The sequence below is a fragment of the Salvelinus sp. IW2-2015 genome, linkage group LG4p (assembly GCF_002910315.2).
Source record: "Salvelinus sp. IW2-2015 linkage group LG4p, ASM291031v2, whole genome shotgun sequence".
In the NCBI taxonomy this organism is placed as follows: domain Eukaryota; kingdom Metazoa; phylum Chordata; class Actinopteri; order Salmoniformes; family Salmonidae; genus Salvelinus; species Salvelinus sp. IW2-2015.
Genome location: NC_036841.1, coordinates 19,471,203 through 19,489,641, shown reverse-complemented (window position 1 = coordinate 19,489,641; position 18,439 = coordinate 19,471,203). Strand labels below are relative to the sequence as shown.

General features: G+C 43.7%; 1 protein-coding gene across 8 annotated transcripts in view; it reads right to left on the bottom strand.

Annotated features, from left to right (window-relative positions):
* Positions 1-18,439, bottom strand: part of LOC111960659 (CUGBP Elav-like family member 3) — a 43,124-nt gene that overhangs the window by 10,715 nt on the left and 13,970 nt on the right. For 4 of the 8 annotated variants that reach the window (XR_002876881.2, XM_070438838.1, XM_023982778.2 and 1 more), the window contains exons 4-12: positions 6,393-6,441; positions 5,456-5,584; positions 4,913-4,992; positions 4,441-4,584; positions 2,462-2,594; positions 2,110-2,250; positions 1,636-1,911; positions 1,303-1,446; positions 956-1,088 (exon numbers count right to left, since the gene is read on the bottom strand). Coding sequence is in view for 7 of the 8 variants with exons in the window: in XM_070438838.1 (XP_070294939.1) it covers positions 961-1,088; positions 1,303-1,446; positions 1,636-1,911; positions 2,110-2,250; positions 2,462-2,594; positions 4,441-4,584; positions 4,913-4,992; positions 5,456-5,584; positions 6,393-6,441 (1,224 nt within the window). In the remaining variant the exon portion in view is untranslated. The remainder of the gene's footprint in view (positions 1-955; positions 1,089-1,302; positions 1,447-1,635; positions 1,912-2,109; positions 2,251-2,461; positions 2,595-4,440; positions 4,585-4,912; positions 4,993-5,455; positions 5,585-6,392; positions 6,442-18,439) is intronic. The other 4 variants (XM_023982783.2, XM_023982781.2, XM_023982780.2 and 1 more) reach the window with 4 other exon arrangements.

Below are 18,439 nucleotides of genomic sequence, written 5' to 3'. Positions count from 1 at the left end.
ATGAATCACGCTTCACCATCTGGCAGTCCGACGGAGGAATCTGGGTTTGGCAGATTCCAGGAGAACGCTACCTGCCCCAATGCATAGTGCCAACTGTAAAGTTTGGTGGAGGAGGACTAATYATCTGTGGCTGTTTTTCATGGTTCAGGCTAGGCCCCTTAGTTCCAGTGAAGGGAAATTTTAACACTACAGCATACAATTACATTCTAGACGATTCTGTGCTTCCAACTTTGTGGCAACAGTTTGGGGAAGGCCCTTTCCTGTTTACGCATGACAATGCCCCCGTGCACAAAGCAAAGTCCATACAGAAATGTATATTTGTCATGATCGGTATGGAAGAACTTGACTGGCCTGCACAGAGCCCTGACCTCAAATCCATCTAACACCTTTTTGGATGAATTGGAACACCYACTGCGTGCCAAGCCTAATTGCCCAACATCAGTGCCCGACCTTGTGGCTGAATGGAAGTAAGTCCCCACAGAAATGTTAAAACATCTAGTGGAAAGTCTTCACAGAAGAGTGGAGGCTGTTGTAGCAGCAAAGAGGGGACCAACTCCATATTAACGSCCATGATTTTGGAATGAGATGTTCGACGAGCAGGTGTCCACATACTTTTGGTCATGCGGTGTATTTTATCACAGTTGATCCTTTTAATAATGATCTTCCACAAAATTAAAACATAAAATTCTCACTTTATCTCATAACCCCCTTAAGACCTCGAAGCCAGTTCCACTGCATTTTTTCATTGTTGCCCTCTAATCAGATACTGATTTAGACCTGGGACAGCGGTTGGGCGCAATTCATTCTCAGGTAGAACAGAAAACCAGCAGGCTTCGGCCCTCTTAGGTTATAAGATGAATAACCCTGCCATAACCTACCTTAAACACAGTTTCCACTCCCTGTCAATCCCCCTGACCATCCATCTCACCCTTCATTCTCATCCCACCTTGCTCACCTCATTTAGTAGGGTCGGTTGGCATCCTTGGGCCTCTTAAGCTGCACCTTGAGTCTCTTCATGCCAATCTGGAAACCATTCATGGCCTGAATTGCGGTCTGAGCACTGGACGGGTTGTCAAAACTCACAAAACCTGAAGAGAAGCAAACAGTTATAGACAATTCTGTGAAAGTATTAATACTACAAAAGAAGGGAGCAATCCTTCCCAGCACTGCCTCCTTGTTCTCATCATTGACTGTGTTCCCAATGTGGCACACTATTCCCTATGGGCCCTGGTCAAAAGTAGTGCACCACATAGGGTGCATCGTGCCATTTGGGACGCACTCGTTGCTGTCACCGTCACTCACCAAAGCACTTGCTCTGATTGGTGGCGCGGTCAACAAAGACRTTTGCTGAGATGACGTTGCCGAAGGGGACGAACATTTGCAGCATCTCTGAGTCAGAGAACTCCTGAGGCAGGTGATAGATGAAGATGTTACACCCCTCGGGCCCTGCGGAGAAGAAGAAGAAGAATACAGGGGAAGGTTAGACCATCAAGGCTCCCTGAGGGGTGCTAACGTGACTTGAGATGATCAGGATGGAGGTAGTGATTGAGGCAGTGTAAACTTTGTGGGAAACCAACATTGAAAATAGTCAAAAGTGAGAATTCATAGGAGGGAGGACAAGTAGGTAGGAATCACCTTCTCGTTGCTGCAGTTGCTGAGGCTGCTGATGTTGCTGTGCAAGCATTGTGTGTTGGTGTGGGAATGGCTGCCCCACCATTCCATAGGCAGCAGGGTAGGTTGCTGTGGGTGTGTTCGCATACGGAAACATTAAGGACTGTTGAGAGGGCATTTCAAACCTAAAATTTCCTCGGGGAAATTTTAAGGACTCAAACGGACTCACTACTGTCCCACCTGTGTAGTGCTGCATCCCTGCGTACGCTTGCTGAATAGGATCCAAAATTGGACTCTGAGCTGAGAGAGAGAATCAAAGAGAAAAATAACAGCATGATTTATCAACTGCTTTTTGGAGGATGCGTACATGCTCTAAATGGCATTGGGTGCCGTGCATCAGGATTCTTAGTAAACAAACCAAACTCCTAGATAAGGTTAATTTGATTACATTTTCATAATGATACTCTGACTTTGCTTTCATCAGATTAAGTGAGATACCTTGGTAAGAATGAACTCCATTGGTGTACAGGGTTTCAGATGCTGACTGTCCATTGGGTGGAGCTGGCACTGGAGGGTAGCTGAGTGGTGGAGGCAGAGCAGGCACCGGTGTGGCTGCCATGGTGGGCGGAGTGCTGGTACCTGCACAGGAAGACCATTCGGGGACAGACAGACATGGTGAAACAAACACAATAACAAATGCAATAAAATAGTATCAAAGGCAGACATATATGGGGCAAAGACTCTCGAAAAACAAAATATATACTGTATAAAGAATAAAGAGAAACTGTGAGACGAGCAGAGAATCCTGTAGGAGGGGATGAAGTGATGGAGGATGAGASCTTCTTATTACCTGAGGTAGTGAGTGATGCGATGGGCGTGGCAATGAGGCTGCTGGGGTTGAGGGCASCCAACTGCTGCATGGTGATGGTGGATACAGGAGACAAATACGCRGACTGGGCCACCAGAGCCTGCTGCTGCACCAGCTACAAAGAATAAAGAGAGAAAGAGGGAGTCCTTCGATGTCATTCACTGCCAGGATGCGTCCCAAATGGCACCCTATTCCCCATATACAGTACATTCGGAAAGTATTCAGACCCTTTGACTTTTTCCCCAAAAATGTTACGTTACATCCTTATTCTAAAATGTATTCAATAATTTTTTCCCCTCATCAATCTACACACAATACCCCAAAATGACAAAGCAAAAACAGGTTTTTACACATTTTTGCAAATGTATTAAAAATAAAAAGTATTCAGACCCTTTACTCAGTACTTTGTTCAAGCACCTTTGGTAGCGATTACAGCCTTGAGTCTTCTTGGGTATGACGCTACAAGCTTGGCACACCTGTATTTGGGGAGTTTCTCTCATTCTTCTCTGCAGATCCTCTCAAGCTCTGTCATGTTGGATGGGAAGCGTCACTCTACCGCTATTTCAGGTCTCTCCAGAGATGTTAGATCAAGTTCAAGTCTGGGCTCTAGCTGGGCCACTCAGGGACATTCAGAGACTAATCCTGATGCCACTCCTGCGTTGTCTTGGCTGTGTGCTTAGGGTCCTTGTCCTGTTGGAAGATGAACTTTCTCCCCAGTCTGAGGTCCTGAGAACTCTGGAGTAGGTTTTCATCAAGGATCTCTCTGTACTTTGCTCTGTTCATCTTTGCCTTGATCCTGACTAGTCTCCCAGTCCCTGCCGCTGAAAAACATCCCCACAGCATGATGCTGCCACCACCATGCTTCACCGTGCCAGGTTTCCTCCAGATGTGACGCTTGGCATTCAGGCCTAAGAGTTCAATATAGGTTTCATCAGACCGGAGAATCTTGTTTAGGAGCCTTTTGGCAAACTCCAAGCCAAGTCTGGCCACTCTACCATAAAGGCCTGGTTGGTGGAGTGCTGCAGAGATGGTTGTCCTTCTGGAAGGTTCTCCCATCTCCACATAGGAACTCTGGAGCTCTGTCAAAGTGACCATCGGGTTCTTGGTCACCTCCCTGACAAAGGCTCTTCTCCCCCGATTAGTCTTGGTGGTTCCAAACTTCTTCCAGTTAAGAATGATGGAGGCCACTGTGTTCTTCGGGACCTTCAATGCTGTAGAAATTTTTTGGTATCCATCCTAGCTCTGTGCCTCGACACAATCATGTCTCGGAGCTCAACGGACAATTCCTTCAACTTCATGGCTTGGTTTTTGCTCTGACATGCACTGTCACCTGTGGGACCTTATATAGACAGGTGTATGCCTTTCCAAATCATGTCCAATCAATTGAATTTACCACAGGTGGACTCCAATCAAGTTGTAGAAAACATCTCAAGAATGATCAATGGAGACAGGATGCGCCTGAGCTCAATTTCAAGTCTCATAGCAAAGGGTCTGAATACTTATGTAAATAAGCTATTTCTGTTTTAAAATGTTGAATACATTTGCAAACATTTCTAAAAACCTGTTTTCGCTTTGTCATTATGTCAAACTCATTCCACGGGGGGCCGAGTGTCTGCGGGTTTTCGCTCCTCCCTTGTACTTGATTGATGAATTAACATCACTAATTAGTTAGGAACTCCCCACACCTGGTTGTCTAGGGCTTTATTGAAAGGAAAAACCAAAAACCTGCAGACACTAGGCCCTCCGTGGAATGAGTTTGACACCCCTGATGTAGAGTCATAAGGATTTTTTTGTGTAAAAAGTTAAGGGGCCTGAATACTTTCCGAATGCACTGTAGTGCACTACTTTTGACCCATATAAGAAATAGGGTGCCATTTGGGACATAACCATTTTACTACAACTAGTGTGTTACAATCTCTGCATAATGCCTGTGTTTGGGGTTCAGTACTACTAGTACTCACTACCTGTGTGTAGGCATTGTAAGCCCCGAGGTGTAAGGTCATGGGACTGATGACCCCCAGCTGGGACGCCACCTGCTGCATGCGCCTTATCCCTCGCTCTTTCTCAGAGTCGGCGAACTTCACCACCAGGCTGGAGGAGGCACCCTGCAGGGAGAGATTACAGATATTACACAGCAAAAATGACACACATCTCTGTAACCAAATGACCTATATCACTAACACGAGGACTGATGAGGGCATTCAACAAATATGTTCTCACCTCCTATAAATTACAGTAGGCCATGGAGTGTTTGTGTAGGAGGAGGTCTGACGGTAGCAGTGTTTAACTGTTGATGAGTCCCTATGTTGTCTAAATTACTGTGTGTGTGAGTGAGTGAGTGAGTGAGTGAGTGAGTGAGTGAGTGAGTGAGTGAGTGAGTGAGTGAGTGAGTGAGTGAGTGAGTGAGTGAGTGAGTGAAAGAGAGAGACTGACCGGTAGAGTGCGGCTCCCATGCAGAGTGCTGATGGCTGCCGCAGCCTCTGCGTTGTTCTGGTACTTCACAAAGGCACAGCCTACAAAACATGACACATCGTCAAACCCTGGCCTCCCCACACGTGACACAACATATCCCTAGAAAATGCATCAGACAATCGGCGCTTCATTAGTTATAGCTGCGTCATTAACTGTGGTCCACAAAACATTAATTGCTTCATCAATCATAGCTCATAAACCACGTTGAGCATTATTAACTATGACCTATAAAACATATTGCATCATTATATTCCCCAGGTCTTTGCTGTACATGAGAATGTGTTCTCAGTCAACTTACCTGGTCAACTAATAGTTAAATAAAATTATAAAATAGTCATACCTCATACAACAAACACAGAAAATMAAGCATCCATTTTGTAGTGTCACGAGTTTGGATGTGACTGATTCCTGACCTTAATGGTAATATTTTAGTGCTGTTGGTGTTGATGTTGATGTAAGGCTATAAGTTGTAGCGGTCAGTGTTGCAGTAATGGTGTTAGCTACCTTTGCTAGTGCCGTCAGGCCCGCGGAGCACTGTGCACTCTTCAATGCTCCCAAACGCCTCAAACATCTTCCTCACGTCAGCATCCGACTGCTGCTTCCCCAGCATGCCAGCAAACAGCTTCCMGTCTTCTAAGGGGAATGTGAGGTGAGGCGCCAAAACCGGAACGAAGAGAGAGGAATATGGACAGAGAGTGATGGAGAGAAGAGCAGAGAGAGTGGTTGGTTGAGGCCAATAATAGGTAGAGGCAAAGGGCATGAATTAGAATGGAATAATTGAATGATTGAGAGAGAAAGGATAAAATGTAGGTAAAGAGGAAAAGTTATCATACAACACAAGAACATGCTCAGGAATTTGCACCTTGTTTTACTTGATTAACCCAATGTGTTAATCAATCAGCTACATTTTTAAATTGGATGTTGTTGCAATATATAGTATATTGATGTCTGTGAATATTGTGCGATAACCCTGCTATATATGGAAAAGGCCACCAGAGTGCATTATCAATAAACCTGCTGCACAAAAGAGCCTGATCTGGCTCTGACTGGAATGCTCCTTCGTCATCCACTGTTCTGTACGCTAGGTGACAATGTCTTTGAGGTCATGAAAACAGCAGTTGAAATCGTTATTATATTTACTTTCTTTAGTCTGGAATTTAAGAATGCTTCTACTTGAATAGGGGGGGGGGGGGGGGGGGGGGTAGGGGGAACTTCTAGAAGTGTTGTTTAGAAGCAGGTGGTGCTTAGCAGCAGTGACGAGTGGGTATTTTTGTTGAAGCTGGGCTGAAACCATTTCAGGGCTTTGTCTTGAAACGTTGTAGTTTGTTGTTTAAAAAATGTAACACGTTAGACAGGTGTTTTGGAAAGGTGTTGATTGAACAGTTGCAATTCTCTTCAGGTGTTGTTTGAACAGGTGTTGCTATGGAGGGGTGTCTCTTACCCCCTCTGCCCTCGCTGTCTGCTGGCTTCACTTGAATGGGCCGGTTCATCTGAAATAGAAAGCCCACATTACATGGTCCTCTTATCCCAAGGCACATCCATAATTATGAAGATTCTTGTTTATTTTCATATGTACTTTACATACAGTACCAGTCAAAAGTTTGGAAACACTTACTCATTCGAGCGTTTTTCTTTATTTGTACTATTTTCTACATTGTAAAATAATAGTGAAGACATCAAAACTATGAAATAACACATATGGAATCATGTAGTAACCCAAAAAGTGTTAAACAAATCAAAATATAGTTTATATTTTGAGATTCTACAAAGTAGCCACCCTTTACCTTGATGACAGCTTTGCACACTCTAGGCATTCTCTCAACCAGCTTCATGAGGAATGCTTTTCCAACAGTCTTGGAGTTCCCACATATGCTGAGCACTTGTTGGCTGCTTTTCCTTCACTRTGCGGTCCAACTCATCCCAAACCATCTCAATTTGGTTGAGGTTGGGTGATTGTGGAGGCCAGGTCATCTGATGCAGCACTCCATCACTCTCCTTCTTGGACAAATAGCCCTTACACAGCCTGGAGGTGTGTTTTGGGTCATTGTCCTGTTGAAAAACAAATGATAGTCCCACTAAGCGCAAACCAGATGGGATGCCGTATCGCTGCAGAATGCTGTGGAAGCCATGCTGGTTAAGTGTGCCTTGAYTGCTAAATAAATCACCAACGGTGTCACTAGCAAAGCACCCCCACACTATCACACGCCTCTTCCGTGCTTCATGGTGGGAACCACACATGCGGAGATCATCTGTTCACCTACTCTGTATTTCACAAAGACACGYCTGTWGGAACCAAAAATKTCAAATTTGGACTCATCAGACCAAAGGACAGATTTCCACTGGTCTAATGTCCGTTGCTCGTGTTTCTTGGCCCAAGCAAGTCTTTTCTTCTTATTGGTGTCCTTTAGTAGTGGTTACTTTGTAGAAATTCTACCATGAAGACCTGATTSACGCAGTCTCCTCTGAACAGTTGATTTTGAGATGTGTCTGTTACTTGAACTCTGTGAAGCATTTATTTGGGCTGTAATCTGAGGTGCTGTTAACTCTAATGAACGTATCCTCTGCAGCTGAGGTAACTCTGGGTCTTCCTTTTCTGTGGTGGTCCTCATGAGAGCRAATTTCATCATGGTTTTTGCGACTYCACTTGAAGAAATTTTCGAATTTCTTGAAATTTTCCGGATTGACTGACCTTCATGTCTTAGTAATGATGGATTGTCGTATCTCTTTGCTTATTTGAGCTGTTRATGCCATAATATGGACTTGGTCTTTTACCAAATAAGGATATCTTCTGTATACCACCCCTACCTTGTCACAACACAACTGATTGGCTCAAACGCATTAAGAAAGAAAGAAATTCCACAAATGTACTTTTAACAAGGCACACCTGTTTATTGAAATGCATTCCAGGTGACTACCTCATGAAGCTGGTTGAGAGAATGCCAAGAGTATGCAAAGCTGTCATCAAGGCAAAGGGAGGCTACTTTGAAGAATCTCAAATATTAAATATATACTTTTCTGGTTACTACATGATTCCATATGTGTTATTTCATAGTTTTGATGTCTTCACTATTATTCTACAATGTAGAAAATAGTTTAAAAAAAAGAAAAAKCCCTTGAATGAGTAGGTGTGTACAAACTTTTGACTGCTACTGTACATATATTGTGTATGTATGTAGAACACAAGAAAGGGCTGGAATATGAGCTGGCCACTCCCTCGGCTTCTAATGAAGCCCTGCCCATCACCCTCCTGGTTTACTGTTCTTCTTTTCCTCTCTTCTCATTCCCTATCAATTATATTCCCTCCCAGAGAGTGAGTGTGTCTCTCTCTCTCACACACTCACACACACACACCACACACACACACACACACACGCACACACAGGAAAAGCACCCACACACAGGCACACAACCACGCGGGATTAGGCAAGTGATAAGATTAAGAACGCTCGCTGGCTAATCCGGATTACAGAAGCACGCTGGATTAGAATGGTGGAGATTCTGAACAGAGAGAGAGGGGGAAGGAGCTGTAGAGGAATGGATAGAATCAGAGTAAGGAAAGAGCAACCAAAACAAATAAGGAAACAGACAACTTTTCACACATCATAAAAACACAATCCACAAAAATTACTTTTGTGGACCATTGACACAATCATTATAATGATGCAGGTCAAGCTTGGCACTTCTATACTCTCTTTCACATGTGTGGTGGTGCACTGAGAAGGAGAGCAGGTGGAGGATGCAGAAAGGACAGTGATTGGCGAGCAGAGAGGAGCATAGCAGAGTCACAGTGTGTTAACGGTGGCTTAAATAAGGTCTTAATTATGGAGCTGGTGACATTTGAGTCAGTCACTGATCCCTGTCTCTGATTGATCATCCTTGATTGGTCACCAGMAGACAGTATTGATCAGTGCTGGCAGGGCCCTTGCCATCTGCATGCACAAACATCATCACCAGCAGGCCTTGGGTTTCTAACGGAGTGTRCCATTGATTACGACAATTAATTAGATGACCATGTGGATTAAGAAGCACCTGTTTACCGGGAAGGATTGAAAACAGTAATCAAAATGCATTTTTACGTTGTGAATGTTCCCGGTAGTCAGTAAATAGAATAGAATTTTGTGCTCAGAGGTGATGTTTTTCTACACGCCTCAAATGTTCGGCAAAGTCACCTTGGATAAAGTCGTCCACTAAATGAGTTGCGGAATAAATGCAGTCCTAATTTGCAACGGGTGAAAGACTACTGTATTAAAACACAGAACAAAACCAAAAGATCACATRGTAGCCTACACTTCGACTTTAACGACACAGCCTAATCATGACACAACAAATGTCTCAAATCGAATTTTAGGATGTAATATGCCCTGAATAAAACATTACAGAGTATGTTTCCTATAAARGCTAGGTTAGTCTATCTATGACTTGAGTGCTTCCACGGTTACCATGGTTGTGATAAAGAGATGAGAAGCTGAGCAAATGGCACAAGATAATGGAATTAGATTATAGTGGAGAAGTGGAGGCCAACAAGGCAGTGGCACTCGAGGTTGACACGGCAACCAGCCCTGCTAATCTGACAAAGTCTCCACCTCGCATTGCGGTCACCATGACAACCCTGTGATGAGATCCACAGCAGGTAAACAAGGTTGCCCAGAACATCGTGCGTAGGGGAGAAAAAGAGATGGATGAAGGAGAGAAAAAACCCTATGAGAAATAAAGGGTGGTACTAGATTGAGAGACGCTGGGATTATTAGATGTGTATGTCGTGAGGGAGAAAGGATGCTTGGGGGAGAACTGGAATTGTAGGGACAAAAGGACAAGGGATGGTGCCTGTTGCATTTAATTGCTGCCTCAAGGGCAGATACTGTAGGGACCAAGAAAATGTCTGCTTCTATTACACTGTGCAAGCCGAGCCACTTTAATATTTTTCTCTTCTATATTTTCTCTTTTTCTGCAAATCAACAGGCTCATTTTAAAAACACAGCACAGATTAAACCCAGCCAAAGGCCAAACCCGCCCTATCTGTGACCCAATTTAGCTTTAAATGTGCATGTTGTCCTTTTTTCAAATCCAAATATACAGAGACATTATGATAATTATTCAAACTCAACAAACACAGTGGCACAAACATAATGTCCACATAGGCAGTCTTTGCACACATACACTGTTCCTGGCAGTCTCATATGTATAGACACTCTCTTGCTCACATTGACATGAGCACACAGTTAATCTTTCCCTCTGTGATGCCAAAAAGGATTTCACTGGGATTACAGTATGAGATATTAAATCCATAGATTATCCAATCAATTCAGCAGCAAGACCCCTCCCCCACACCTGACCCCATCCCCTCAATGCAAACAACACAATTACCCTACAGATGCTTGTGCACAACACACACACCACACACACACACACCCACACACACACACACACACACACACACACACACACACACAACACACACACACACACACACACACACACCACACACACACACACACAAACACCACTTGCATTTATTGAGCAGTTTGAATGTGGGATGTGAGATGATAGGAGAGACAGGGTGTGTACATCCCTGTTAATCACATTCTTCCCTCCTTTCTTACCCTCTTCCAAACCAGAGAAAAGCTCATAATCTCTTGTCCCCTCCACTCACTCACTGTATCAATAAGTCCCAAACAGGCTGAAGTAAAGAGGGTGACATATATGTCTCCCCTTTTTTATCTCAAATCCATTCTGCCTGTCTTCCAGAAAAGCAGGGACTCTGAACGGTAAATATATCAGTGGAGACCATCTCTGTATTTTTCAAGAGRGTTTACAAGGAGGGAGGGAGGGAGGGAGGGGGGGAGGGAGGGAGGATGGGGGGGCACAATGACAATGTTTCTCCCTCCTCTCCATCACACAGCACTGGTCATTGCATCACACCGGTTACCTAGCAACCTGGCATCCCTCGTCCCCACCGTCTCCTGGCAACGAGACCTGGGACCATAATCAACCTGCCTCCCCATCCCCCCTCTTCTCTCCGCTCCCTCATCTCTCCCTCCACATCACAAACACACACTAACAGAGATACTTAAGAGTACAGAAAATACATCGGTGGAAATATAGGCTATATCTCTATTCGCAGATGCAAACAAAAAGAAACTCACACAGACATAGAAAAACACTCAGGCGCACAAAGAGATGAACAAAGTAACAAAGGCAGTAGCAGAAACAGAGGTACAATCACAAACACAAACAAAGACAGGAAATCTCCCACGCACACACGTGCCAACAACCTGTAATCAAAGTCTGTTATCAGTATGTCACTGTTACTCCTCCCTAGTCATGCTCGGTCTGTCTATATATTCAAGGCTCTCTGGGGTTGGGTCGTACATAGAAATAGAATCCCTATTGTAGAATTACTAAACAATTCTATTTATTTGGGGTCATACAAGAGGAAGAGAGAGAAGTACCACAATTATTTATGCTACTCTTTCCTCTAGCTGCTTTTCTTCATCAGAAGATGCACAGTGTATCTCTAAAAGTAGAGTTACACTACATGACCAAAAGTATGTGGAAACCTGCTTGTCGAACATCTCATTCATAAATCAAGGGCATTAATATGGAGTTGGTCCGCCCTTTTCTGCTATAACAGCCTCCACTSTTCTGGGAAGGCTTTACACAGGATGGAACATTTCTGCCGGGACTTACTTCCATTCAGCCACGAGCATTAGTGAGGTCGGGCACTGATGATGGGCTTGTTCCAATTCATCCCAAAGCTGTTAGATAGGGTTTGAGGTAAGGGCTCTGTGCAGGCCAGTCAAGTTCTTCCACACCGATCTTGACAAACCATTTCTGTATGGACCTCACTTTGTGCACGGGGGCATTGTTATGCTAAAACAGGAAAGGGCCTTCCCCAAACTGTTGCCACAAAATTAGCACAGAATCATCTAGAATGTCATTGTATGGAACTAAGGGGCCAAGCCCGAACCATGTAAAACAGCCCCAGACCACTATTTCTCCTCCACCAAACTTTAGAGTTGGCACTATACATTGGGGAAAGTAGCATTCTCATGGCATCTGCCAAACCCAGATTTGTCCGCCGGACTACCAGATGGTGAAGCAGGATTTATCACTCTAGAGAATGCGTTTCCTCTGGTCCAGAGTCCAATGGCGGCGATCTTTACACCACTCCTGCCGACACTTGGCATTGCGCATGGTGATCCTAGGATCCTAGGCTGCTCGGCCATGGAAACCCATTTCWTGAAGCCCCCGACGAACAGTTCTTGTGCTGATGTTGCGACCAGAGGCAGCTTGGAACTCGGTAGTGAGTGTTGCAACTAGGGTTGCAAAGGGTCGGAACCTTTACGGTAAATTTCCGTAATTTGTCCGGAAATTTTCCATGGGAAGTTAAGCCCGGGAATTTGGGGAATTTTGCTTAAATTCATCAAAAAAGTTAGCTATTAACAGTGAATCTTTTTTGTGGGATACACATAAGGCAATTCTAGGTCTTGTGGCATATTTTGGTTAAACTATCCCCAATTCAATGGAATTGCAACCCTCTGCATGCACAGTGCATTCTTCCATCACATGTGCAGTGCACTCTTCCATCACATGTACAGCTGATTGTCAAGATCTTGCACACTAATGAGATGGTATTGAGCCCACACTACTACACTGTCTGAGCCAAGGACTACATGCTTTCTGGTAAGTTTTGATTACAATACTGGGTGGGGTGAATATATTTTATARGACATACATGATTTTGTGTTAACTAGTAAATAGTAGCCTACAGCAAAGTGTGTTTAAATCATTTCTAACTTGTTAACAATTTCTGTTAGTTTGTTTTTGCTACCATGTGGGTTTAGCTTGCTTGAGCCTGCTAACTGAGGAGTGTTAATTCACCTGTTTCCATACATGTTTCATTTTAAAACATGTATCTTAAAAGGAGTTGTTTAATCTAACTGCTTAACTATTTATCTTACTCATTTTTTTCTAATCTTTACAGGAAAATGCCACAGGCACTATCTGATGTGTGGAGACGTTTCACTGCAGCTAATGTAGAAGGAAAAGCTGTGTACATTTGCAAATACAGTGCCAAATCATATGTGAAGAATGCAACAAAGATGTAGAATCATCTGGCCAAGTGCATAACGTTCTCTCAGCGCTCACAACAAGCAACCTCTGACAAAAGTCCCTCTACTTCTATTCGAGGTGAAAATGTTGAATCAGACACCTTATCGATAGCAACAGCTRATGGTCCTCCTGGAATCAGATGGTTTTTTAACTTAATGGAGGAACGTAATCAGAGAAATGCTGATGAATGTCTGCCTTGAGCTGTGTATGCAACTGGTTCACCTCTGATGCTCACAGGCAATGTGTATTGGAAGAGATTTCAGAATGTTCTTCGCCCAGCATACACCCCTCCAACCAGACATGCTTTATCTACTAATTTGCTGGATGCAGAGTTCAACAGAGTTCAAGTGAAGGTCAAGCAAATCATAGAGAAATCAGACTGTAGTCCTACCCTCACATCACACCCATTGGCTGTGCTGCTCATGCAATGAATCTGCTCCTCAAGGACATCATGGCACTGAAAGCAATGGATACACTCTACAAGAGAGCCAGTGAAATGGTTAGGTATGTGAAGGGTCATCAAGTTATAGTTATAGCAGCAATCTACCTCACCAAGCAAAGTGAGAAGAATAAGAGCACCACATTGAAACTGCCCAGCAACACCCGTTGGGGGTGGTGTTGTCATCATGTTTGACAGTCTGCCGATATGGACAGCCCCATCAAGGGGATTCTCCTGGATGATGTATTTTGGGAGAGAGTGGTAAGCTGCCTGAAACTCCTGAAACCTATAGAAGTAGCCATTGCACGGATTGAGGGAGACAATGCCACCCTGTCTGATGTTCAGACTCTGCCTGCAGATATAAGAGAAGAAATCCGTACTGCCCTGCCCACTTCACTGTTGCTCCAAGCAGAGAAAACTGCAGTTCTGATATACATCAAAAAGCTTGAAGACTTCTGCCTGAAGCCCATAAATGCCGCAGCATACATGTTGGACACCAAGTGTGCTGGCAAGAGCATCTTGTCTGGTGCAGAGATAAACAAAGCCTATGGTGTCATCACTACCATGCCTCGCCACCTTGGCCTGGATGAGGGCAAGGTTCTTGGCAGTCTGGCGAAGTACACTTCCAAGCAAGGACCTTGGGATGGAGATGCAATATGGCAGTCGTGCCAACATATCTCATCAGCCACCTGGTGGAAGGGACTTTGTGGATCTGAGGCTCTTTACCCTGTTGCCTCCATCATCCTCCAAATCCCACCAACATCAGCCGCCTCAGAGCGCAACTGGTCCTTGTTTGGGAACACACACATCAAAGCACGCAACAGGCTGACCAATACAAGAGTCGAAGAATTGGTGGCCATCCGGGCAAATTTGAGGCTTTTTGAGCCTGACAACGAGCCATCCTCAACAAGGTTGGAAAGTGACAGTGAAGATGAGGCCTCAGAGTCTGATGTTCAAGAGGTGGACATTGAGGAGGTCCAGGGAGAAGACATGGAAGCCTGAGAGGAAGACAACCAAAGCTTTAGTTTCTAGACTATCATTTTACATATTTTTGGGGAGATGCGATGGATCATTGGGGATCATTCAATATTCCCTTTCTATTGTTGTTTCGTGAAATCATCCCATGTGAAGAGTCAACTCATTTAATTAAAGTTCAATTCATAACTAAATAGATTTTTTTATTTCTATTGGAAGGATTTATTAATTTGCAATTATGTCCACTTGATGATAAGGTAAAATGTTTATGTTTCTGTCTCCATGTGATATGGAAAATATATCCAATGCAAAAAACATCTACATTTAAATGGTATTAATATTAATTTGCATATATTTCCGTTAATTCCCATATATTCCCACAGAAAGATTCCACCTCTGAATATTCCCCAAAATGTGCAACCCTAGTTGCAACGGAAGAGAGACAATTTTTACGCATTCTGTGAGCTTGTGTGGCCTACACTTCGTGGCTGAGCCGTTGTTGCTCCTAGACGTTTCCACTTACAGTTGACCGGGGAAGCTCTAGCAGGGCAGAATTTTGACGAACTTACTTGTTGGAAAGATCGTATCCTACGACGTTGAAAGTGCCACGTTGAAAGTCACTGAGCTCTTCAGAACTGGCCATTCTACTGTCAATGTTTGTCTATAAAGATCGCATAGCTGTGTGCTCGATTTTATACACCTGTCAGCAACAGGTGTGGCTGAAATAGCCGAATCCACTAATTTGAATGTGTCCACATACGTTTATCCATGTAATGTATACGGAAGTAGGTACAGTATACTCCAGAGTTGATTCTGAATCGTTGACATTTTCTCGGTCTGAATTGTTGTAAGCATATGTTAATTATATTTTATGTTTGTCCATATTCTATATTGCACAGGGGTAAGAACCAACTTGTGGTAGCTGGATTTCTGTTGTCATAGGGATACGTCTTCATTTTTTGTAGGTTTAGTCAGTTTAATTCCACCAAAGTGCAATATGTACAGTGCCTTCGGAAATTATTCAGACCCCTCGACTTTTTCCACATTTTGTTACGTTACAGCCTTCTTCTAATATGGATTTTAAAAAATTATCCTCAGCKATCTACACACAATACCCCATAATCACAATGTGAAAACAGCTTTTTTGTGTTTGCAAATGTATTAATAAAACAGAAATACCTTATTTATATAAGTATTCAGACCTTTTGCTATGAGACTTGAAATTGAGCTCAGGTGCATCATGTTTTCATTGATCATCCTTGAGCTGTTTCTACAACTTGATTCGAGTCCACCTGTGGTAAATTCAATTGATTGAACATAATTTGGTAAGGCACATACCTGTCTATATAAGATCCCACAGTTGATAGTGCATGTCAGAACAAAAACCAAACCATGAGGTCAAACAAATTGTCCGTAGAGCTCCGAGCCAGGATTGTGTCGAGGCACAGATCTGGGGAAGGGTACCAAAACATTCTGCAGCACTGGAGGTCCCAAAGAACACAGTGGCCTCCATCATTCTTAAATGGAAGAAGTTTGGAACCAGCAAGACTCTTCCTAGAGCTGGGCGCCCAGACAAACTGAGCAATCGGGAGAGAAGGACCTTGGTCAGGGAGGTGACCAAGAACCCGATGGCCACTCTGACAGAGCTCTAGAGTTCCTCTGTGGAGATGGGAGAACCTTCCAGGACAACAATCTCTGCAGCACTCCAATAATCAGGCCTTTATGGTAGAGTGGCCAGACGGAAGCCACTCCTCAGTGTAAGAGCCAGCTTGCAGTTTGCCAAAAGAAACCTAAAGACTCTCAGACCGTGAGAAACAAGATTCTCTGATCTGATGTAACTGAGATTGAACTCTTTGGCCTGAATGCCAAGCGTCATGTCTGGAGGAAACCTGGAACCATCCCTACGGTGAAGCATGGTGGTGGCAGCATCATGCTGTGGGGATGTTTTTCAGCAGTAGGGACTGGGAGACTAGTCAGGATCGAGGCAAAGATGAATGGAGCAAAGTACAGAGAGATCCTTGATGACGACCTGCTCCAGAGAGCTCAGGACCTCAGACTGGGGCGAAGGTTCACCTTCCAACAGGACAACAACCCTAAGCACACAGCCAAGTCAATGCAGGAATGGCTTCGGGACAAGTCTCTGAATGTCCTTGAGTGGCCCAGCCAGAACCCGGACTTGAACTCGGTCAAACATCTCTGGAGAGACCTGAAAATAACTGTGCAGCAACCCTCCCCACCCAACCTGACAGAGCTTGAAAGGATCTACAGAGAAGAATAGGAGAAACTCCCTAAATACAGGTGTGCCAAGCTTGTAGCGTTATACCCAAGAAGACTCGATGCTGTAATCGCTACCAAAGGTGCTTCAACAAAGTACTGAGTAAAGGGTCTGAATACTTATGTAAATGTGATATTTCAGTTTTTAAAATGTTTATATATTAGCAAACATTTAAAAAAAAAAATTGGTACTTCGTCAATATGGGGTATTGTGTGTAGATTGATGAGGAAAAAAAGACCATTTATTAAATTTTAGAATAAGGCTGTAACGTAACAAAATGTGGAAAAGGTCAAGGGGTCTGAATACTTTCCATTGGATTAAACGCTGGCCTAGAGCGCCTGAGTTAACAGAGCCTGATGAGTTTTATAATAAGAGCCGTTTTCCACACACACAAACACAAACTCGTACCCCCACCCTCTCTGTAACAGATGTCTGTATTTAAGATGATTAACGTACTGCCTCGTTCCTCAACCCCCACTGCCACCCGTTGCTCATTATGTCAAACGTTCATTAATTTCTTACCCCCTCACAGTGTTGTAGTATTCGAGACCCTCAAGTACGGGCTCCAGACCACATATGTAGTATCTCGGTCTTATCTCMGTGTCGGATACATTTGTACTCGGTCWTGACTCAGGTCTTGTCTCATTCTCGGACAGTGAGGACTTTGTAATTTCTTCCAGAGAACAGGGGAGTAGAAAACTCAATTATCAGAGCATAAAACCGCTTCACGAGGCCAAATATATACATTCCTTCCTTAAAACATGAATATCTTAACAGCCTTTATATCTATTATAGACATGTTGCACAGTGACGAACCTATAGGCCTTCAGTGTGTGACAGGTTCATGATTCTGAAAGGACAGCAATCGTAATACCAGCGCACTCATGTAGGAGAGTGCACCTTCTGTAAAACACAAAGGTCCAGTGGTGTAGTGAATGGTAGACGCAGGTATAAACCGTATATCCACTTTTTTTCAGAGGTTATTGCTTATATTCACTTCTTAATCCATAGTGATGCGTATCAAAGTAGTGTAGTGYAGGAATACGAATGATCAATTATGTAGTACAACAGAGAAATAATGCACAAAGTAACCTACARYATTGTAAAGTACGTGAAATATATTCACATGCGCGCCACACGTTTCAGCYGAATATCATCTGCAGTTCAGCAAGAGTGGGCAGCTCTCAACTGTTTTTTGCATGGAACTGCTCACAGAKGAATGACATCGGTAGCCGGTAGGGTAGGAAAGACYTTTAAACTTATGATATCCAGTGGTGACCGGTCATTCGGTGTTTTGAGCCRCACCTGTTTAGCACCTATTTAGCTTGCCTGTTTTGCATGTTACTTTGGCATTAATACCTGTCTCATATCAGTTTGCAAACAATGTAAAATAAAATAATCATCATTGAGTTAATAAAGCTTTGTCTCTTTTTCTCTTTCTTGATTAAGGCAGCTCCAAAATGCAGTTGTTTTAGCCTAGCTCAGTGCTTTCTGTGGCGGTGGGGCAGCCAGCGGAAAATATGGAGCGTAGGGGTTGGTAATGTTTTCTAGTTGCGCTGTGATTGGCTCAGTGTTCTGTCACTCATGGGGACACTACATCACCGCCAAGTCTAAGTGTAGAGCTTGAAAATTCGAACCCTTGGGTGCTGCTWTAGAGTTATATTAGAAGTACCCATCCAATAAGTAT